The sequence below is a fragment of the Haemorhous mexicanus genome, chromosome 9, assembly GCF_027477595.1.
Source record: "Haemorhous mexicanus isolate bHaeMex1 chromosome 9, bHaeMex1.pri, whole genome shotgun sequence".
NCBI classification, from domain to species: Eukaryota; Metazoa; Chordata; class Aves; order Passeriformes; family Fringillidae; genus Haemorhous; species Haemorhous mexicanus.
In genome coordinates, this window is record NC_082349.1 from 11,745,978 (window position 1) to 11,770,666 (window position 24,689).

At 38.5% G+C, this 24,689-nt stretch overlaps 1 protein-coding gene across 1 annotated transcript in view; it reads left to right on the forward strand.

Annotated features, from left to right (window-relative positions):
- ST6GALNAC3 (ST6 N-acetylgalactosaminide alpha-2,6-sialyltransferase 3) overlaps positions 1 to 23,702 on the forward strand; it is a 214,314-nt gene extending 190,612 nt beyond the window's left edge. Inside the window, exons 4-5 of the mRNA XM_059854042.1 lie at positions 13,737 to 13,844; positions 16,054 to 23,702. Of these exons, the coding sequence (XP_059710025.1) occupies positions 13,737 to 13,844; positions 16,054 to 16,240 (295 nt within the window). The 3' untranslated portion in view covers positions 16,241 to 23,702. The remainder of the gene's footprint in view (positions 1 to 13,736; positions 13,845 to 16,053) is intronic.
- Positions 23,703 to 24,689: the final 987 nt, after the last annotated feature.

A 24,689-nucleotide genomic window follows, 5' to 3' on the forward strand; every position in this document is an offset into this window, starting at 1 on the left:
ACCAACTCACTTGTTCTCATCAAGCTATAAGATAGCATCAGCACAAAATGTAACTAGAGGCTATCAAACCTATTGCCAGGAGAAAATGCAGATTAAATACAAATAAACCTAAAGTACAAATGAAAGATCTGGCTTCATATATTGTATAAGGCTTATATAATGAAAAAGAGGGACCCAACAAGTTTCTTTACTGTTTAATGTCATACTCCAAAGACAAATATTACAGCTAAGTTTTCAAGGAACAAAAAGTCGTGCTTTTATTCTATATTTTTTCCTGACGAATTAGCGAAGCCATGTAACAATTTCCTAAACTGAATGCACAGAATAGGACCAATAGCAAAAACATCCAAACCACTATTTGTGTGATCATATTTGTGACCATGTAATCACAATTGATTTTCTTGCTCTAAGACTATCATGATCCACCATTGTGAAGGAGACCCACACCAGAAGGGAGTTATGCTCTCTGCTGTTATTTTGGGGATTCAGTCCATACAGTGTGCCAAAATGCTGTTGCCAGTGCTCTGAGAACTTCCAGTGAACATCTCTTTAGAGCAAATAGTAAAATGAAGTTAGGAGTCAATCATTCCTAAATCTCGTGTATTTATATATTAAGCTGGTTGTCTACACTTCTAGAAAGAACAAAGAAATGAAAACTCTCTTTGTTGCTGGCATTTCTTTCAGTTTGGAAAAATAAATATTCTCCTCAATATTCTGAATGCTTTGTAATATGCACTTTTGCACTATTTCCTGCTTCTGGTCCTATATGAGGATGCTCATTTCCAAAACCTTTAAAGCATAGACAAGTTTGATTATGACTTTTAAAATCGGATTTAGGTAAGGAAGTCCAATTTATACAAGCTTGGAGAGGTTTTGTTAATACCAAGCATATCTGACTATGCCTGTCTTTGTAACTTTGCAGGATTTCACATTGCCCAATATAATGTTCGTCATGGTTTTAATTTTTCCTCAGAATGGATCTCTTTTATGTCTGCTATTTACCTCCTTGCCAGAGTCACTGAGCACAAGAAATACAGTATCTACAAGATGCAGGAACTGCTTTCTTCCTTGCACTCATGTGATATGTAATGGATGGTTTTAAGAAAGGATCTTTACTCTGTGCTTTACCTATTCATGTGTAGGATTTTGATTTCATTTGAAATGAAAGGCGTAAACCTCAGGTCTGAAAACTAATAGAATTTCTGCATTTACCTGCTGATCCATAGCCTTTAGGTTAGATTGTGTGTCAGCCAGCAGTCAGCTTGTTGAATGAAGCAATACTTTAAAACTAAAATGAAAAGATTTCTGTTATATGTAGCCTGACACCAGATATGAAGGCAGATTTCTGCTGGCTTATTATTGGAAATATTTTCCAGTGTGTCTGATAAGCGAGACTGAACAAGCCCTAGGAAGTAGACCTAATCAGATAATGCTGACTTGCAGACCAGAAAAAAAGAGAAATGTATTTTCCTAAGTGCTGTGCCTTCACTTGACAAGACTGAGGACAAAATGGTTGGTGTAATGGCAAAAGGCACTCAGAGAACAGGGAGTAAACCTGCTGCTTCCTGGGGTGCCTGTTGTGTCTAAGCCTTTCCTCTTGTGTACCTTCATTGCCTGTGTCACAGAAGGTTTTCATCTAAGTGCTTGAGTGCATTGGCACTCTGGAGATGGGGCATGTCAAAAGGACTGGGAGAACACCAGACTGGATCAGCTCTTCATTTTTCAGTGAGTCTAGGCATTTTTTGGGAACTTCAGAGGAGTTCAGAATAAATTTATGAGAGGGTTCCCCTGAAGGATCAAGTGCTGTGTTCTGCTCAGAGTCTCAGTGCTACAAATCCTTTCTGGAAATACACTTGAACAATGAAGATATTCACAGGAGAAGCAAATTCTCAATATTGTTACAGGATGTTGCAGGATGGAGGACAAAGGAGGGTCTTGTAGTAGGTCTTAGAAAGAGTTCCCAAAGAACTGAAGCAGAAAGATTCGTTATTTGCATGCCTAGGTATGAAGTGGTCATCACCACAGTTTCATAGTTAACACAGAAAGTTATTTAATACAACTTCAGATTCTTTTGTGTCTTCAGATTGCATGTGGATAATAATTTTATCAAAGGCAAACATAGTGCCACATTAATATTGCATGACAAATGTGCATACTTTTATTTATTGACCTGAAGACATTAAGAAAAAAATTGGTGGAAGATCCTCTTTATTCTAAGGGGTTTTTTAAAATAGCTCAGCTCTTGGTTTTGTACCTTAAATGTCTCTGCTCAGGGAAAAATGAATTTAATTGCATAAAACCTACTCTGCAATGCTTTTTCCAGGGAAAAGATTAAAGTTTTAAATGGATTGAGTGTCCCTGTAAGTATATTCACATTCATACGTGTCTGGACTGAACATGCCATCTGCAGTTTCTGTTTTATTTTTTCTTACTGTATATTTGGAATTCAAAATAACGTTTATTTTTTGAGGAAAAAAATCAATAAATCATTTAAGTTGTCCTACACTTTGTATAACTAATTGTAATTAGTATAATGTCTTTGTTGGCAAGGGCTTATCAGGCACATAGCATGAAGAGGCAAAGAAAGAGCTTTATAAAGAATGATGTTGTTTTGTAAAGCTAATTGTGACACTATCTCTGCTATTGTGTGTGATTGAGCTCTTAATTTTTAATGTGGAATTCCTTCCAGTAGTGTAGCTCCTACTGTTACCTGAGGTTCTCTGGAATGTAACCATAGAACAGATTTTAGTCAGTTCTAGATTTTACAGTTTGGGGCCAAGAGGATGTAGTCTAGACTTGAGTCAGCTAAATTGTGGCAAGCAGGTGGCTGTTTCCAGTTGTAATGAATTAACTTGTTTTAATGTTTGTTATGCAAATCTTGTAGATAAGAATTTAATTAACTGTGATGTCCTGAACTTGGTGCCAGGGGAGCAGCCACAAGCTCATCTGATGGGTCCTGTCACATGTGTGGCCTTCAAGGAGCTGCTTGCCTGCACAATTCCATGGTAACATTGCCAACTCTTAATTAGCTGATACTGGGAATTGCTGAGAAGATGATGATACTAATAGCAGTAAAATGTGGAAGAGAAATCAGAGCATGTGTTTATAAAGCAAAGGACCACTGTCCCACTTCATGAATCCCACTTCACTCGGGTTCACTGTAAATATCTGCTCCTGGTGCTAGCTGAAGTCCTCACCATTCTTGATACCTAGGCATTAGTTTAGGCTGATAGTGAGCTGCCTAGGTGATTAGTATGATGATTCTTGTGTTTATTATTCTCAAAAAGCTGGATTGCGAAAGACGTGGAAAATTAACTAATTTGCTACTTCAGTTGATAGCAGAGAAGCCATAAAAATTCTGGTTTCGAGCATTCAACTGCCATTCTAATAAGTATGGAGATTTTTCTCAAAGCTTCCACTTGTATTATTAACCTCCTGCAGACTATTCAATGAATATTGGAATAATATATTCTGAAATTGTCCAGTGTTGAAGAAACTGTTCAGTGGGATAGTAGGAAATGAACTGTGACCCCTGGTTCCTCTTCCTGTGAGCTTCCTGTGGCAGTCTCCTGCTTTTCTGAACTGTTTGCTATACCATGCATTTTCTAAAGGCTGCCATCTGAGAGAAGAACTTGTGCCATTCTTGGTTCTGCCAAATGTGTTTGCCTACAATCAAGGTGTTGCCTCCAGGGTAGCTATCTGAACCAGTGGCTGCTGGCATCTGGCCTTCAGGAGACCCTGCTGCATAAATATAGTGACTTTGGGGGAACAGAAGGGGAATGACAAAAGATAATCCTGGGTGTCCTCTGGACTAGGGACCCTATTCTTGAAGTGAGGCTTTAATTAGACTTCAACCTCTCCTGCCCACAATGTGCGTGAGCAAAAGATGCCCTCAGAAAGCCACCTGCTATGTAAGCCAAGCAGTGGAGGAGTTAGAGGAAGTTTCAGTAGCTCAGATGTGAGGATTATTTGCTTCTTTCTTGATATTTGGACAGAGGTGAGTTAATTAAGAAAGCAGTGAAAGACTTGATCCATTTTGATGGAAAATAGATAGTAAGCAAGACCCTAATATTGATACTAAACCATAATGACGCCCATATATGTGGGCATTAAAATGTATGGCAAAAAGGAAAAGAAAGAAAAGCAAAGGGAAATATTTTGTTCCTTTTATACTTTAAGGAAAAGTTAATCTGTAGAAAGTTACAGTAGTAAAAGGGAAGGCAACATCTGTGTTAATTAGCAGTTAATCTTCAAAGCTTGACTGATGGGTTACTTTATGGCCTCTTGCAATTGCATTAAAATTCAGACCCACGCAAGTTCTATTTTTACCTCCTTTTTCCATATCAGAATAATTTGTCTGGATATAAGACTTCGTTTTTGCTAAAAATATTGATGCTCCACAATCTAAGATGAACTTTTGGTTCGTGCAAATAGGTAGTGTAGAGAAGAGCTCTGTGGCTCTGGATACACTTCCAGAGAACGTGGCTCTGTGATGTGGTGCAGTGCAAGGGGTAAGGACAGGTATGTTCTCCAAATAATCTGTTGGGTATTTGACTGATAAGCTCTTTGATTGAAGAACTGCTGTGTGTGTACAGTGCCTTGCACAATGAGGATTCACAGTGCTACTGTAATGTAAATAATGAGTTAGTAATTTAGCAACAAATTAGGAATGAATTTTAGACTACTTGGAAATGCTCTTCTGAGTACCAGAGCTGAGGGAGAAGAGTTGTTGATAGAGGAATGTGCACTGATGAAGGTCTAATCTATGGAGTTTGAGTTCTCTTTTTCCAGTGAATATTATCTGTTCAGAAGAAAAACTTAGAGTTAACATTCTGGCCCTCCATAAGCTTTTTTTTCGTATGGGCATCAATCCTGGTAAAAAGCAAAGTTCTCAGATAAATGTGAAATGTGTGAAGAGCAATGTCACGTCGCCTTCCCTTCCATATCAATATCAAAGAGGTAGTGCTTGAACTATTACAATGACTGCAGACTGTGGAAAATTTGAAAGGGTATCAGCTGATATACATCAGTGTGGGTTCTGTCAGCTGAGTATTTGGTCCAGTGTTCTTCCCTCTTAAATGAACAGAATTAGAGTACAATCCCATGCTAGCTATTCTTTCATTTTCACCATAGCAGTAAAACAAAATATCTTTATAAAAGCCTCTGCTCACATCCCAGTGTCACAGAAATACAATGTACACCTTTACAAAGTTGCATCAGTTTTCAATTTCAACATAAAAATGACCCAACCTAAAAGAAATGTTTTTATGAAAAATTTAAGCTGCTTTCAGACAAGGTTAGATGAACTCCTTTCAGTATCTTGTATTGAGATGGTAAGAGCTAATCAAGAAATTTCTTCTGTATTCACCTACAATACATTTCACTAAAATATGCAGCTAGGAGTAGTGAGTGCCCTTTAATACCAAAAGAAAAGGGTGGGAAAGCCTCCTTAATTAAATCTCTTCAGGGATCCTGGATTAACTGCAGTTCTGTTTAGTTTATATCCTCCCTGTAGAAAAATGTGCAGACCCAAGACAGCAAATATTGATTTAAATGGAGATGCAGGGAAAAGGCCCTGTTGTCTTTTTTCTTCCACTTGGCACAGTTTTTAGTTTTGATTCATTTTTGGTTACAAAGGATGAAAATCTAAATCCTTCTCTACTCCCTTTCACGCTGTGTGAAAATATTGAACCAGGACTCAGCAAACTGGATGCAGCTACTGGTGAAGAGGAGAGCACATAAAGCTGCCCTACAGACAACTGTGGCACCAGCCCTGAAACCTGTGCCAGGCTTTCAGCTGTCACTCCCTTTGTCACAGCACCAGGGATTGCCGTAAGTCTTCATCCCAGCATAGTCTAGTAAGAGGTGGGGAACTCTGGGACAGGGTTACACCTTGGTGCCACAACCAGGGAAGTTTTGGCATCACCCGCCATTTGATTCAACCACTGTGAGCATAAGTAATTGTCCTGTGGAGCAAGTGCTCTGCTGCCATTGACCAGAGGAGCTGCATTTCCTGATAAACAGTCCTCCTAAGCATGGAATGAATTTTACTCAGGTGATTTTTGAAAAATGGCTGTGTAAAGATGCCAACAGTTTAGGCCCCAAACCTGATTACGTGAATTTAGTTTTCCTTCGTTCTAAACATAATTGCATGTTTGTAATGGTTGACATTTCTGTGCATTCTGTCCTGATTCAAACATACATTTTGTTCATCAACAAAATCCAAGTGCAAATGGAAATGTGTAGAGCCATGCCCTTCTTTCTGCACGGTGCAGCTGCAGCAGGTCGAGGTTGTTTGTGATTGTGCATAAACTGCTCGACTGCAGACCCCAGGGGACAAGTGCAACCCAGGCACTCACAAAAGGCATCTTCTGCTGATAACCTGAGTGCAGGCAATAGCATGGGCTGTGGCTCCAACCACAGCCTGTACTTAAGAAAGGGAAATGAAGAATCTTGACTCAAGAGAAGTCAAGAAAATATGTCTTTCTGGAAACAGAAGGATTGGGGAAGAGAGTGGGGAAGGAAAAAAGTTTGAAATTGGGATTTACTGTTCTATAAACAGTTTGCACCAAGACCACAGTTCTTATCTGAAGACTCAGTGCAACCTGTAGAAGCCCAGTAGCTGTAAGAAATTCATTTACCAATTCATGTTCTCTACAGGAGATGCCATTCATCTTGAAGAGATTAGCACAGGTTTGAGAATGCATGAGAATCACATTGGAATAATATATAAGTGCAATATATAGGCTGGAGGGCAGAGTTTACAATTATAATTCTTTAGTCTTGTTTCTCTTCTGTGTGCTTTGCACCACACTGGACCTCTGTGGTCACCCTTGATAAAGAGGAATTCTGCTTTTCTTCTTTGAGTTCAGCAGCAGAGGTGTCTGAAGGAGCCCTCTCTGCCTGGGTGACGTAACCTCCTTGTCTCATTGCCTGAGTTCAGAACTGAACTGAGGTGCATCGAAATCAGGTCAAGGAATCAGAAATAAGGAAACTACAAAGGCTTGGACAGCAGAACTCAATTTTCTCAAGCTGCTGCCTTGGTTTTTTTCCTCTTTGTTTCAGGTTTCCATGAGTGTATTGAGTAGACAAAGAAAGAAAGAAAATAAATTAGAAAAATTTATACAACACAAAGATTGCAAATAAATCCATAAGTTAAATACCCAAGCAGATGCCTCAGCTATTTCTGTAATTGTAGTAACAGACTAGTCCTTATTTCTAATGTTGATTTTGGCTGTCTTGCCCAAAATAATAAGTAAGTCAAATAGTTTTGATGTTTTTTAAATTAGATGCAGTTAAATACAAAGCCATCATTTTTCTGCTCCTTTTTGTGATCATTCATAAATATCCTTCCTGTCTTTTTTTCAATGCCAATTTGACATGGGGTTTCTCAATTGTTACATCTCTTTTTAAATCACATTGTGGGGGAGATTCTTGTTGGGTCAGTTTGTGACCTAGGAGAAGCCTTTCCTGCAGGTTTATAGTAAACTCAACTGAAATGGACTCTTGTCCCTGTGTTCCATTGGTGCAGTATTAATATAAACAGAAAACAAATATTTCTGGAGATTAATTGAACAGTATGCCATCCAACTGCAGCTTCTTTTCAGGATTCACAGTAGGGATGATCTACCAAGAGTTTGGGCTGGCTGGAGTGCATCCCTTCTCCATACCCAGGTACGTCTTGCTGGGCACAGTCACTGCCTGAATCTGGAATGTGGTCTGTGCTGTTCATAATGCATTCCACTTGTTTGAGCTTTGCATAAAACTGTACATGATGGCTAATAAAACATCTGTCCATGAATAAATGTTTCACTTTTCAGAATGACCTGAAGCAGGATGTGTGAGACAGCGTGCTCACTGCTAGAGGGGCACAGCTGTTTATTACTAGATGTCCTGCACCACTATGGAATGCAGAGCAAACACGTGTAAACACTCACACACACAGACACGTACAAAAGAATGAATAATTATGATAAATGGCTGCCTAACAGGTATATTTATAATGTAGAAATAGCAACCATTTTTACCAGCTAAAATCAATTCTCTGTGCTTGCATCTTCTTTGCTCTTCTTGTGCTCTTTTTACTTCTGAAAGTAGGTAATGAAATAATTAGCAACAAAGTACCATGTCTTAGAGAAAACAGAAATAAATCCAGGCTAGAGCAGATATTCTGCAAGATTTAGAGTTTTGCCCTTCTCCTGTACCACAGGTGCTTCCTTTACTCCTCTCAAAAAAATAGCTCTCTGGCAAGAGAAGTGTCCGTGCTCCTCAGAGGAGAGGTGAGAGCATTGCTGTTCTCTCAGGGGTGGGTGCATTTTTCTGCCAACTCATTCCAGTCTGTCATTTACAAACCTACATCTGATGTGAAGAGAAAGGCATAGACCAAAACTGTGACTTGGGAAATGTGGGTGTTTAATTTGGCAAAGCATAAGAGTTTTACAGCAGCTGTACTCAGAGATGCTTCTTCAGGGGAAAAAAAAAAACCAACAAAAAACAACAACAAAACAACAACAACAACAAAAGCAAAACCCCAAAAAAAACCAAAACCACCAAAAAACCCCCCAGAAGTCTCAGTCAACTAAGTACAATGGAGGCATTAATTTGGTTAGTATAGAATTGGGTAGTGGCTCACCAGTATGCACTGGCAGATAAATTTCCTGTATTTTTAGTTGTAAGGAAATATACTGTGATGCAGCAAAGCAAAAACCCAGAGAAAACCAGGGAGAAAAAAAGGTGATTGTCTTTAACAAGGGAGTGCAGAGGGGACTTGTACCTTCTACCCTCATTCCCAAGGACCTGTCACAGGTGAGGCTGACACAGGGCAGGTGACAGAGTGCCAGGCAAAAGCAGAGTACCCTGACCCCCTCCCAGAGGATTAATGGTCTCTTGATGCACCGCAGATACAAATAAATACCAGAGACAATTCTACCTGAACGTAGCCTAAGTTAATTCTGATATATTTTTGAAAATATTTCTGTTCATTTTGAGTAATTTTAACAAACCTTTTTGTTGGAAGGGCATCTCACATTATAAAGCCTCTACTCTGTGTATTATAGGTCTCTTATTTAGACCAATACTCTTATTTATACTTGTTTATTAATCAAAAGGCCTGACAAGCTGCTGCAAATAAAGCTGCTGCTGATTCAGTAGTTTGGTAGGAGAGTCATCTGAGGATTAGATTCTATAAACAGCCTTTATGAAAGGATATATTTTTTGTCAATTAATTGGCCTGGAGAATTTTGTCATTTCAATCTGTCACTGTTGAATTTTACTTTACTGCAATATTTTGAAATTAAGTCAAAAAGGAAAAGTGTCTATTTAATGCTTTTGGCAAGCTTTCTGCTAATTAATAGCTTTTTGAAGTACTAAATTTCCTCGGTTTTATCTTAATTAACACTCTTAATTGACCTTCTGTGATCTCTAGTTTCTCCCAAAAGAATTGAAAAATAGACTTCTAAGTTCTTTTCTGCAATCAGATTGACATGCAATTGCTTGTGTAGACATCTTCTCTGCCTTCACAAACGTTTTTTTCATTTTTATTTTTTACCACTGAAGTCCCCACTGGAAATTACAGTCCATTGAACCATAGAACTAAAATTGATTGTGCACATAAAAAATCCTGGAACAATTGAATGAAGAAAAGAACTTCCTGGAATTTGTGCTAAAATCAGAACTCAAGTGACAACAAAACTTTTACTCGATTTGAACTCACCTGCCCTGGATCACCAAGAAAATATTTTATGTTCTTCCATTTACCCCCAGTGACAGGAAGAATGAGTTTTCCCTTCATTTAGCCTACATCAAAGCACAGTTACAGATGTCAAAGAAGATGAATTTCAGTTGTCAGCATTTTTAGGGTGCATTCTCTATTCCAGCTTCTTTATATCAATTTCTTATTCTTTTTTTTTTTTTTTTTTTAATATAGTGGAAAGTAAAGCTGAAGAGGCCTGTCTAATTGCTTTTATTTTAAATTAAATTTTAATTAAAGCTTTATGTGTCATATATTACAAATCTAGCAATCCTAAAAGTGCATTTTACTATTTTCTTCTGAAATATAGAATGCAAGTCTCTTTTGTTACATGTTGTGAGAAACTGTAGTCAGTTCTTTCTGCTGGCGTTTGTGGAAGGCATTACTAAAAATGCAAATTCTATGTTTTGAGACTTGAAACTTTCAAGTAACTATTAATCTTGGAGCTTACTTTTATATTCTGAGATTAAATAATGACATTTTAAGCACTTAAACCTTCACTAAGAGCAAGATAAGCAAGCATATACTTCGTTTCAAGCATTTTAACTAAGTTGATTCCACTGGTCTTTTCATGTCTAATGTTAAGCATATGCCTATGTACTTTTCTGAAATGGTGGATGGTATTTAGCAGAGTGAATTACAACCTATAACTATCATTTCTTTGAGACCACTAATAAAGTAGGAAGTATGCTAAATAAGGTTCCATTTTTAAGGTAAACAAAGTAACTTTTTGTGAGCATTGCCCTTTCATTGCTGCATGCAGCTGTAAATCATGTCTTGAAAGCAAAGCCATCTTTTTAAAAGTGTACTTTGAAAAACAGTGCATTATTTTCTCCTGAGCTGTTGAGACAATTTCCTGTCCAGATCTGGTCCCCATCAATTTTATACTATGAAAAAAAGTCTCTCTGAGCCATAGGAAACAATTTGGGGATTGTTGCACATATGTATATCACAATAGATCTGCCTGCTGTAGTTCTGCAGATGATGTTTAACAAACTCCTGTTTACTCTGTTTTGGAATTAATGTCTTTCTTCCCCCAGACTTGTGTGGTTACATAGCCTTATGCTACACATAAATGGAGGATTTTTTTATTTCCTATGTATAAAATTTGAAATTTGAGTGCAATTACAGTAACAAGAGGAACTCTTTTTCTAATGAGTCTCAAAACCCCCTGACCAAGAAACATGTAAAACTCTCCTGTAGAGAGGGAAATTGAGTGCACAGTGTTAGCATAATAGCAAGGGCTGAGACATTGCTTTGCACTACAGTTTTATGGGATGATATTTTAAAAGGTATTCGGAGATTTATGGCTTTTTAGGGACAGCTAAAATTGTTTTCGCATTTCTAATATTGCTTTCATTAGAATTTTGAAAGCATGTTTATGGTATCAGATTGAATTTTAAGGTGTTACCAAATCATCCAGAATCTCCACTGCTTAAGTATATTCCCTCATATCCCTGTGTATCTTCAGAGGAAAAAATGGGATGAATATAAGTGCTTTGGTTTAAAGTATATAATCTGTATTCTGTCATGTACTTCATCTCCCAGGGAAAATACCTGGGAACTCACTCTGCTGTTTTTATTTATCCTGCCAGTGCAGTATATAGATGAGAGGACTGAGGTCCAATGGTGTTAAAACAAGACATGAAATATTGATTAATTCTTTTTTAAAATTCCTTTTTCCTCCTGAGTATAGCAAATTTCAGATGCTGCTGTCGATATAGTGCTCTCCAATAAACATCCATTATCGGAAGGGTCCTGATCTTCATCGTGTTCTTATAAATGGTTATTATGATTCTAAAATCCTTTGAAAGCTCAAGGCCAGTGTTTTCCTGGTGCAAGAGCAGAAAGCAAGTTAGAAGCAATGCAGCCTTTTATCATGGCAGAATGTTATTTTGAAATAACATGAATTGGATTGGGAATTCTCCCTGCTAGACAGTGGCAGAACATTCTGGTTGAAGAGATGAAGATCCTGATGGGGCAGATAAACAGCTGTACATTTTCGTGGCTATAAACATGTCCAGAAAAGCAGCACAATTACAGTTGGTTTCCACCAACTGATGTAATTGACATCCTGCCTTTAGTTTCCACTTGTCATTCTTCAGTTTAAGTTAACCCTTTATTTATTATTTCCAGTATGATCTTTACAAAAGCACCTAAACAGATACTTAGCTGTTCCCCCAAGGGAAAGGATATTTCAGGAAAGTCAGGGATAGAAGTTCACACCAGCTCAACCATGAAGGAGGACAGACATGGGCAGGGAACTACTTCCAGTGTGCTTGGACTCAGCTCTGGGAATTGAGGCAATAGTTTTTCACTAAAAAAACCAAAGGTTTATTTAAACTGGAGTGTACTGGAGTTTCTTTAGGAACATAAATCTCTTGGAGCTTTTCTAGTATCCATAATAAAAGGTATTACACAGGGAAGGAATCTGAATCTCAGACCTGTATATGCCAGGTAAGTGTCATGATAAAGGATGTACAACTACTTTTTCACCCATTGTCTTAAGTAGTATTTAGTTCAGCTTGAGCAAGGATGTAACACAGATTCTGTGCTAAAAGCCACTGATTGGTATGTTGATGCAGGAGGAGGCAGGCAGTACAGAGACTGAAGTACACTCTTGCTCTGAACCAGGAAAAAACACCTGAGGTTGGTTCTTCTTTCTCACAGGGAAGTTGGGGCTTATAGGCTGGGCAAATTGCTATAGGGTTTTTTTTTTTTCACATGAAAATTTTATTCCTACCCCAGGATGAAAATGTTTTCAGAAGATTTTGTTGGTGGCAATAACTGATTTGCACTTAGGCTTACTTCGGAGTTCTTTTACAGCAAAACTTAATTGTGTGCAAACTTTAGGCTGCTTTAGCTTAGGATGGAGAACAGACTGCCCCCTGCCATACAGGGGGCAAAAGCTAAGAGCTTACAGGTGTGGCAGAAAGCTCATATATCCCCTCCTCTCACTCACACCCAGCTCTATTAAGGTGCTCTATTAAGATGGTTTTGTGAGTTTTGTGGTATCTTTCTTTGGAAATGGGGCATTTTTAAGTAATTTAAAGATAATTATTGTCACTAATTTCAGTCAAACTGAAAGCAATACATACACAAAGCTGGACTCCAACCAGTTCATAAACAGTAAGGGCTGAGTGTGCTCTCACTGCTGGTGAGGTTTGAAAGCAGTGATTCTTGCATGCCCAGGTTATCTGGGTAACTCCATTGACTCCCAGTCCCCCATTGGTAACATTTGTGTGAGCAGAGCCAGCAGGATTTGGTTTGTGGTTAGCAATGCATGTGTTTGCTCAACCAACCAGTCTGTGAGCCACATCCTTACACATGTAATTTTTCTCACTGCTGCAGGTAATACTTCTGGGCTGATTGAATATATCTAGTCATTTGAGCAAAGACTGTCAATCTGGGCACTATCCTCATGTGGTTTTCTCTCTGCTATGGTAGCTCGAAAAATGATAACACAAAATTATGTAAAGGGATATACACAGAATTTTGTTTTTCAGACCCTTGTATTAGATAGTTTTGTACCAAAATATCCTTGGAAGTTTCATTACTGTGTGAATTTTCAGGTTGAGGATAGCCCACCGCAGATTAAGATTTTGCTTGCAGAAGAAGATGGTGCCTACTCATGTGAGCACAAGGCAAATTCTAACAGTACTTTGTGTTTTGGTAAACTTTATCTCATTTTACAAACTCCACTAATTACTATCTTTCAAATGTGAAAATAAATAATTTTCTGTTTTACTGGAGAAGCATTGTTTGACTTCAGGTATTTAACTTTTTTTTTTTTCCTGTGGACGATAGCTGGAGGCCCCAAGCTGGAAGAATGAGAGCATATCTATAAATAATTCAAAGTAATTGTATGGTTTTGACAGATTGTCAAGCTTCTTAATGCCTTTTGTCCCAGGCAATAGATTTGATTTCTTTGATAAAGTGTTGATAATTTCTCATTGCAGTTTGTTTTGTGTATGTTGTATTTTTACAGAGTCCAGTCAGGTTCATATCTCAGCACGGGTTGGTTCACCTTAATTTTGGCTATGGATGCCTGCTATGGAATTCACGTCTATGGGATGATAAATGACACCTACTGCAAGTAAGATCATAGAAAATTATTTTCATGCATCTACAATTCTGATGTCTTGTCAAAATTTCACAATTGATTTTAATATCATAAATCCAAAAAATGGATCAGGCAGTCATTTCCCAGTGTTTTGCATTGATGTGACACTATTGTCAGCATATTTACTCCTGATATGGCATGTGCTGTTGATAAAATAAAAACATTTACAAAATCTAACATCAGATGTCATAAGGAGCTATTTTTAATCAAAGATCTTTTGCAGTTTCTGAATTAGCTGTTACCAAAGTATGCTCATATTCTTTTGATAAAATGTACTTGCTTCCATTGCTAAAACAAATCTAGAGAGGAAAAAAACGAATACATTGTTTTCTGAATACCAAATACACTAGGAAGTGAAATAAAATGATTAGCCCAGGATAGTTACCTGAAATTACATTTCACTACCATTGAGCAACCTACTTGAACTTTCTCGGTTATATATGGCTTGTTTTGAGTAGTAGAGGGTTCTAATTAGGTAATAAAACAAGTCCTGTGAGCTTTATCACAATAAACTGACATAAATTCCAGCCAACTACTATTGGTGACCTTACTGTGACAGTGGATTAATCCTATGGTCAGAAGTATAACTCTAAACACAATTTTTAGAAGTCCAAGTTAAATACTTTAATCTACTGTGTATGATAGAAAAATATAAAAGGAAACTATTCCTCATTCATTCAGAAAAGCAGGAAATGTCATGAGCAATGTATGGTACTAGTACCTACACATCTATTCTTCTGTACCTAAGCTGGCCCAAGTCCTGCATGTAACCAGTCCAGTGCATCACAAGCTCCTAAAGCCATCCTTTGTGCAGATTCTCACTCCACATTCTGTGTCACTCCAGTGTGAGACTCATTGCTGGCAGAACCTAAAAAATGTCACAAACAACAGAATTTGAGTCACAGCTGTTTAATTAGGATATCTTAACATTAGAGGCTGACTTTTTAGAACTTGCAGATCTCACTGATTGAGTCATCCAGATGGAATGAACAGAATGAACATATGTTGTTCTTTGTTTATGAAAACACACAGTAGGCACCCTGGGATGAGGGGTGACAGGACTAAGGTTGTCCTCAGAGAGCTCAGCCAAGCTGGCATTGCATAGCCCTGATGTAAAACCAGTCAACAGCATGACAGCACTGCTGGCAGCAGAGAAGGATGTCCCCTTTAAGCTGTGATTCTGACTGGATTACCTACGTAAATTGGATGTTACTCTTAAAACTGCCTGCTCAGCCAGTTCAAGAACCAGTTTCAATAGCTAGGATATCCAGTAAGAAGACTTTGCTTGGGGAGGGAGCCTTGTGGGCTGAGTTATCACAGGTTAAACAAAATGTGCAGTGCCCATAGGAGCCAGCCCATCAGCTTCTCACTGACTGGTATGATCAGTGTATGCTGAGAGCTACTCTGAGCTTTTTCTGCCTTAGGAAAACTCCTGGAAATCATCATGTGATGAAAGCCCTTACAGTTTAGCAAAGGAGTTCAAGTGCTGACACATGGACAGGATTTCAGATCATTCATAGAATTGTTTAGGTTAGGAAAGATCTTTAAGATCATGGAGTTCATTGTTAAGCCAGCACTGCCAAGTCTGCACTAAACTGTGTCCCAAGGGCCACATTTGCACATCTTTTAAAAACATCCAGGGCTGCTGAGTCAACCACTTTCCTGGGCAGCTTGTTCCAGTGCTTGACATCCCTTTTGGTGAAGAAATTTTTCCAAATATCCAATTTGAACCTTCCATGATGCAGTTTGAGGCAATTTCCTCATGTCCTGTCACTTGTTCCTTGGGAGAAGAGACCAACCCTCTCCTCATTACAACCCCTCTGCAAGCAGCTGTAAAGAGTAAGGTCCCTCCAGAGCTTCCTTTACTCCAGGATGAAGACTCCCAGCTCCCTCAGTCATTCCTCGTGGGAGTTGTGCTCCAGACCCTTCACTGGTTCCTTTGTCCTTCTCTGCACTCACTCCAGCACCTCAGTGTCTGTTTTGTAGTGAGAGACACAAAACTGAACAGGGAATTTGAGGTGTGGCCTCAGCAATGCTGAGAACAGGGCACAGTCACTGCCCTGCTCCTGCTGGTCACACTATTGCTGATCCAAGCCAGGATGCTTGTATCCTGTATTCAGGTGTGTTATATATTTCTGTTTTTCTTGAAGACAGTACTGAAGTATATCTTTCTTCTCCCTAGGTCAGAAGGCTTTCGCAAAGTTCCCTACCACTATTACGAGCCAGGAAGAGATGAGTGTGAGGAATACTTTCTCCATGAAAATGCTCCATATGGAGGCCACAGGTTTATCACAGAAAAGAAAGTATTTGCTAAGTGGGCCAAGAAGCACACAATAATATTTACACATCCCAACTGGACAGTGTCTTGATACTGGTTTATTTAACTCTCCCTTAACAGCATATTACAGAGATGTCTCAGTTTACAATAGTTTTGCTTACATCTGGCTGGCCTTTCTCAGCCTAGGTAACACTAAACTAAAAACCAGAAGACAAAGGGGGTGGTGGTTCAGCTGTTAAGCAAAATTATTCATCTGTGGAAGGCAGACACATTGTTTGTTGTTTCTTAAGGTTTTAATCCACACTATGCACTTTATACTTTAACTGGATTTTACTTCAAGGCAGGAGCAGTTAAAGACAGATGAGACTTCCTGTATATACAGGTGCACACAGAGAGCATGGTGGTCCTTTGAAAATTGTCCATCATCTCAGATATTTAAAATTATTATTTGTAGCTCATTTACTGTACTAAAGCACCAGTTCCATTTGTGGTATCAGTAGAAATTTTCAACAAGAGAAATGTGAGGAAAAATACAGACCTCCAAGGTCTGGGAGCGAGTAAATTTAAAAAAACAACCCCTGAATATATTGATACACAGTATATTGTGAGCACTTACATATATGGTAAAATTAGAGATGAGCTAAGCATGGTTCTTGAACTGTACCCAACTGTTGAATAAGAAGATATTACCTACTCAAGACTCCTGATTAATTCATAACTTCTGAAATGCAGCTTCCTTCCACCTTGGTCAGTCTGCACCATCTGGGACTGTGTAGTTTGTGCTTTTTGAAGCTGTTGTCCCACACTTCAGCTCCAGCAGAATGGCACTTGGCAAAGATTGTGTTTTGCAGCCCATGATGAACCTTTGGCTGTTGTACCAAGCCTGCTGTCAGTACCCAAGCTGGTGAATGTAAAGTTGTCTCATTAATATCTCCATTTACTCCAGTTGTGCATTTGACTTGCTCCAACACCCAAATAACAGTATTTTGACAGTATTTCCCATGCAGGCATCGTAATTTATTTTAGATCTCCAGTTTCTCCATCTTTAAAAACAAGGATAGTGTCTATCCACCTCACAAGAGAGTTGTGAGGACTAATTTAATTTAATTTAAAGCACTTTCCTAATGCAGAATGCTCCAGATCATTTATTCTTAACACAAAAACAATGGTACCTGTCATTTATTCTTGTCTGTTGGGTATTTGAAGAAAGTGACGACGTGTCTGGCTCTGATGGCAAATTGTTCTGTGCATCCGCTTTCCTACTGAGGATAATTTGTAATACTGAGTTCTATCAGCTTGCATTGCTTCAGATGAAGTTGAAAGAACTCCTCATCTCACAGTACTATCTGCACATTAAAAGGCAGTTCAAGAATCTTAAAATATACGCATCTCTAGTTTAAGTTTGTATTTCCAAGCTTACTGTCATGGAAAGTTTTCAACTGCAGCAGACTCATTTGTAATATGACCATAATTCAAATACACATGTGAGTTTTATTTAAACTGTATTTAAAGTAATGCTTTAATTTTAGAATGTGTCCTATGAATATTTTAACATCAAGAATGTCAGATTCAACACTGTAATAGCCAATACTGTGAACACTTGAAGGAATTATGTGTGGAACATGTCACACAGGGTTTACTCACACTACTTAAACATTAACCAACAGGAAACTTTGTATGCTTTTGTAAATCAAGAAAAGGGGAAAGTAAAAAACTATTTTTACATGTAAGTATTTGTATACTGACTATTTCCTATTGTATATTTGTATATATAAATCTATATTTTATATGTTCATTGCATATATATTCTCTCATCAACTGCTTCAACCCATAGGATGGGGAGGAAATCAGTATTCCTCCTCTTGATCATTGGTTTCTTGTTCCTGTTGGTAGGTGATTCCAGGGTATCATCTCTGTTGCCTCTTCTATTTTCTACCATAAATGCAGCTCTCTGATTTTATTTTTTTATATAGCTCAGCTTTCACTGCTTTCTTTAGTACTCTAAGTATTCATTCTGGTTGTCAGACAAAGGCTGGGGCCATGCTTCTGATCTTGGATAAACATCTATATTCAAACACAGGCTTTGTCCCAGGTTTCTGGCATGACTTTATGTCTCACCTTCCAGTTTAGAAAAGAAGAACAATAGTATTTTCCTACTCCCTTTCTTGACTGACTTTCTTGAGATGTTGAGATGAGTATTCCCATTTTCAACTTATTTGTATAAGGCTTTGAAGAAAAGGTGCCCTAAGTGTCTGAAGCTTACAGGCAATGCTGTGACATACAAGTAATTAAAAGTGGCTGTTTCTTGTCCCTGGAGTTTAAATCAGTTATATGCTGATACAACATGGGATGAAATCAAAAGGGGAAAAAGGGTCATTGGTTGGAAGAAGAGCTGTAGTAGAAAAAACAGATTTATCACCTTGCATCTGTTCAGTTCACATAGGTGGCTGGATATATGGAAAGGTAATAAAAAATTGTAAGGCAGGATTTGAAAAATTCAGGACATACAGAATTAGGGAGAATGTTCCACACATATTTTACAGGGCAGCCTGGGAAATCCTATCATTCCCTTGAGGGAAGAAGAACTGCAAGGAAGAACATCAGCCAATTGAAGTTGTATTTAGAAGGTTTCTGGGTTAATAGAAAACTGCTATGAAAGTGCTGCACATGGAAATTGTTTGGACTGGACAGACTTCCATGGAAGTGTCCTCATGAAGCAGAGTGTTTGTGCCCCTGGGTGTTTCTCCCCAGTGAGCATAAGGATTCTGCCCAAGTTTGTTCACCTGGATTTTAAACTTGAGAAGGTTTTTAAGATGATTAATACTTGCCAATTCACCATAAACATGTTGTAAAATATGTGCTTCCTTCTGAAGCTCTTTGAAGAATGCTTGCATGCTGCATGAAACACTATCACAAAGGATAGCTAAGAAAAATACAGCTCTAAGAACATCTAAATGTATATAAAATTGAGAACACAATTAGAGTTTGGGTGTCACAGAGCAAAGTAAAGGTGTTACTCTCTGCCTAGATTTGCACTTAGAGCAGATCCACATCAGAAACATTGCAGCAAGGCTTCATTCATACTAGAAAAAATGAACATCAGTTCCCTTATTTAAATGAGCCTGTCTTTAGCATAAGTTAAATGCCTATTTACATGATTTTTTATTACATGAGTAAGTAACTGTGACCACTGTGTTAAAGATGGTTCTACAAATAAATTACTTGTTGAAATCTGTTAAAAACCAGCTGTGGTACTAAAGAAAGAATGTCAGTACTTGGATGTGTATAAGGGATCTTGGTTCACCTTCTGAGAGCAGTTAAGAAAACAGCTGAGAATCACTTATTAATTCTTTAAGATAAAACTACTACAGTTTACCTGAATGTAATCATATCCTAATTGCTTATTCATTCAGGCAGTCCTCTTTTAATCAACTACTCATGAGTATAGAACAAGCAGGGAGTTTACCTGAGGATTTCAAAATGTATTTTCACGTTGCTGCTAATAGAGGAATGCTCAAAAATAGTTTGGCCTCTTTTTTTTTGCCATCAGTGAGCTGAGTAGTCATCAAAAGTTTCTTCTAAAATGTAGGGGACATTTAAATAAACTTTTTTTAAAAAAAGAGGGGAAGGCATAAAAAAGGAATAAATGGCTTGGTTTTAATAAACATTTAAATGTAAATATACTTTATGTTTTATGTTGCATTACCTTCTGACTTTTTGTTTTCAAAGTAAAAAGTTTTAAATAGGAGCAGAAAATTTCATTTAAAAATATCTTTTTGACTGGCTAATTACTATTCATACATAATTGACTGAATAAAATAGTGTTGTTTTTTCTTTCCAAACTGACATAACAGACATCATCCCAACCTTTTCATCCCTATTAGATGTCCAGATCACATCCTTCTGCTTATACCAAGGCCTCTTCTCAGAAAGAAAAAAATTAGTTGATATAGCCAGCCAAATTCCCTTTCCATCTGGGCTGGGAGGCTCCATCTGCAGACTGCTCCTATCAGTTACATCAGTAAATAGGGAGGACTTATGGAGAGCTCTACTTAGGAGCAGATGGTGTTCCAACTTCTAAAAAATGCCCCTAAAGTGCTTTAGGCAAGGAGTATCCATTGATCTCTCTTGGAAATACTTTACTAAAGTGTTCCATTTCTTCAAATGCCTTTAGCTCCTGTGTAGAATAATTGTCCTACTCTCTTGAGTAGGAATCAGCAGCAGTGGGAAAGCCATGCCCTTTACAGGAAAAAATGGAGGCAAATTCTGTGTTGTTAAATATTTGCACATAAACACCACCAAGGATGAAGAAGTCAGCCTGACACAAGTTATCTGAACACTCCCTCATTCAGGAATCTCTGAGGACTCTCTTCAAAACTAATGGAAGTGGCTTTGGCAAGTTCATGAATACAGCACCTACCCCAGTAAAATCCTTGCACTCCTGGGTGCCAGGGTAAGCAGTGTTTTGTCTGGCAAGTACCAAAGCACAAAATGCTTTGCAGAATTGATATAAAGAGAAGCCCATCCAACTCTTGAGGGCTGATGCTCATGGTCTTCCATTATTCACGTGCTAGTGGGCTGGACTGAAGTCGGAGCCCACACAAAAATAGCTGGCAGCAGAGCACAGATGCTCAACCAGAAGACATGTCCAGGTAAGTAAGAATTAAGTAATCCCTTGTGAATTATACCTGGATGGTGCTCTTAGTAAGCAGAAAATCAGAAGCACGTTACATATTGATGCTTAGAATTTGCTGTGTTTTTTTCTGCATGTATGTTAGAAATAGTGTCTTTAGTTGTGCTGAAGCAAGCCTGGGATGTGTTCATGATGAACCTTAGGGTACCCACAAGAGTAAACCTTGGTGCTCACACAGGAGCTGTCTGTGGGCATTGTGATGTACTGTGAGCAACAGTCATATATTTACTGAAAAAAGTCCTGTTTTTCCTGACTATATTTAGTTCCTTTGGGGAGGAAACGTTTCATTTTCAACAGATGTGTTTTGTTGTGTTCCCTCTTTCCTGAGAGGATGCACAGGGATGAAACTTAACCATAGAGGAGTGAAGCCAGCCACCAGATTGATTTCTATTTTTCTGGCTATTGCTGTGATATGTATAGCTGAAGTCATAGGGAAGGGGGAAGCTATTTGTAAACCTTGTCTAGTATAATCTACAGGAGATTGTGTGTCTGTTCTGGATTAGAGTCTCCTAGGCAAACCCTCTAAAAGGGGCTGGAGGAGAAAGAAAAGGTCTCTCTCCATTGAAAGACAGGACTTCTGTGGAAGCCATACTGACATGTGTGGCACATCTGGGCCTGCTCCCCTAGCTTTTGTACGTCCCCACCCTGCTGCAGCTTTGGGCCCTTTCCAGCCCCAGTGGAGAAGAATTCTCCATCTGACTTAGGCAGCCTGTGATCCACACCAAGCCTGCCCATCCTCCCCTTCTGTGGACCGGCAAAGTGCTGGATCTGCCCTGGGGCTGCAGTGTCACAGCAAGGACACACTCCCCAGGCAGCAGCGGGATTTGCTTGGGGCACAGTCTCACCTCAGGTGCTCAACTCAGTTTCTTGGAATATGATAGGAAAGGTATCACTGGGTTCTGTTATTGTTTGTGTTATTAACTCACAAAGAGTTACTGTTTCATGGGTGTCTTAAACAGCTGATTTCATGTCTTTTTTTGCATTGCTTGCTGCTATTTCTGGGAATTCCTCAAAATATGCAGCTGTCAACATCTGCCACTGCTGTTCTAATTTACTGGAAAGAGACTGTAAACTTGAACTAATGCATGTTCTTACCATGTATTATGCATGATAGCATGTTACACATTTTATTCTCCACTATAATAAATAATGTAAGTTTTGTGTAAACTTAGTTCAAGCAGCAGAAGTAGTACTTTTTCTTTTCCTCATATCATATGTTGCCCAGAGCACTTTGCTCTGTAAATGCCATTAGCAGCTGGCAGCAAATAAACTGTTGAAACCAGCCAGGAAATAATTACTAAATTTGACATTTTTCACTGAAATATCAGAAATAGTTCAGCTTGCTTTAGTGAACCTACTCTGACACTCACAATCACAATTCTGTGTTCTGTTCTAAGGAAATCTCACATCCTGACTGTAACTTGGGAATGGCTTTTTTGACACAGATGTTCTTAAGAGGTTAGAAGGGCAATGATCCCTAAGTTTTTTGTTTATGGGAGTATCTTTTCAATGGAAATTGAACATGTAGAAGATTGGCTAAGATGCCTGCAGAGTTTTTAATAATTTTGCTGCTGAAAGTAGTATTTCTGAAGATGGTTGCTACTGAAAATAATATTTCTGAAGATGATTGAAGGAAAAACAAATTGTGTGCTCACTGCTCTTTTGGCTGACGACCTGCACCCCCCTCATACACAGACACACTCGCACACAATGCAAACACACTGAGTGTCTGCAAACACAATGGGTGTCTGTAGGGAAGGTCCCTTTTTTGTCAGGTAGGGGCAAGTAAGAGCAACTAAAACTAATCTACATGATAAATACAGCTTATAGTACTTGTTGATTAATGTTTATTCTGTGTATTTCTAAAGCCTGTGTCTGTGTTAGCAAAGAATTAGCTTAGCTGGTTAGGATCTGTAGCCTGAAACTGTTGGTGCTAAGGACCTGATCTCCATACTTATCTCTAGTTTGATCCCAGGGGCTGAATGCCACTAGTGATTGGAGCACTTCCTTTGCTTCCATCCAGAAGGAATCTGGTGCACGTACTCAGGAACACTCCATCGTGCAAACTAAAGCTCATTAAGTGAGGCCACTGTACTGCACTGTCCCACAGGAAAGTGGAATTCCTGCTAGACCATCTTATAACTCAGGCTTTGCAAGGATATTTTTTTCCATGGGCATTTTTCTTTCAAATTTGAGATCTGATTCCTCCTGTCAGACTATGGGAATCAAGGGCTCCTGATTCTTCCTAAATTTACCATCCAAATGTGCTCCATAAGTCAGGAGTGTGATATAGGACAAAGTGATCCAATATGGGTACAGCATGGTAAGTGCTTTGTTTGATGAAGAGTTAATGTGATTCTGCTCATGGATGTAATTTTATCCTGAACATGCTGGGTGCTTGCTAATGCATGCATTGTTTTTATATACTGCAAGACACATAAAAATTCCCTTAATCATTTTCCCAGGGTAAATTTGTTCTTGTGGCCTTCCAGTTGTATCTGTATATGTGTGCATATATGCATTTATATACAGTGTGCAAGCATTCTTCTGTTCTTAGAAAGTTGCTACTCTATGCTGCTAACATAAACTTTTTAGGTGGTTCATGTTACACAATTTATTACTTGTATTCTTTGGTTGCCTTTTGTAATGCTGACAAGTGTATTGATAGCAGATACCACTGTAGACTAAGAAAAACTTTCATACCATTTATACTTTGTATGTTTTGCCTTGTGTTTTTTGCTATATGTTACTTAGTTTTTGCTCCCATTTGAAGAATGTGCTCCTGTGTATTTGCAAAATTGTGCCTGGATTATTTTAAAAAGTAAATAAATGTATACAATTTTCGAATTGTCTGATATAATTTATGCATGATTTTGTGCAAAACACTTTTATTGTTGTTTATGTATACGCCACTATAATATTATCTGACACTTCACTGAACCCAAGGAAACAAAGATCTTTTTTCTCGTAAGTGTCTTAAATCAGGTGTACACACTTTAAAGACATTTTAAGACATCTGCCCTAAAAATATTCAGTAATGCTGGGTAAACTCAGCCACAAAACCTACACTTGCAATAACTCCTGATTGTATTTCTGTGTGTTAAAACACATTGCAGGCACAAATGCATGTTGTGGAAAAGGTCCATTGGATCCTGTTCATAAAGGGCATGTCCTTGCCAGAGCGTAGATGTCTTGGGCTTGAAGCCACTGGAGCCCCAGGAGGGGACACTGAGCACATGCTCAAGAGCTGTGTGAGTTCGAAGGGCTGGGGGAGAGGTCACATTTCAGGAAAAGGTGCAAACATGTACTTGCTAACAGGAGTGTGAGGGGGACCTACATAACTTTTGTTCCCCAGTGGACCCCATGGTGCTAAGGAAGGAAGGGAACTAGAACTCTTTCAGCCTCTGGTCTCTAACTTTGCTATTTTCCTGTTCCCAGCTAAGAACATGATTAACAAGCAACAGCTTTGATCTGTAAATGTTAACTTGGTCTGTATGTGCTGAAGTAAACATATGTAGAGTAGCTGGGTTTGTGAAAGGACTGGAGATTCTGGGTTTATCTGTCAGCACTGGCATACGTAGTGCAGCAGCTGTTACCACCTAATTTTGGGCCAGATTCTGGTATATACCACTTAGAACTGGGCTATATTTTGTCAGCTACCAGAGTAAGGGAAATGAAAAAAGTATTTCTGTGATAAGGATAAGACTAAATAAAGGGAAGAAATGCTTTTCACATGCTCAGTTTTGAGGGTCCTTCAAGTCTGATATGCTGCCAAGGGGCTTGTTAAGAATTTGTGTGTTACTTTTTCAGGCACACTCTCTGCATTAACCATAATGTTCACTTCAGA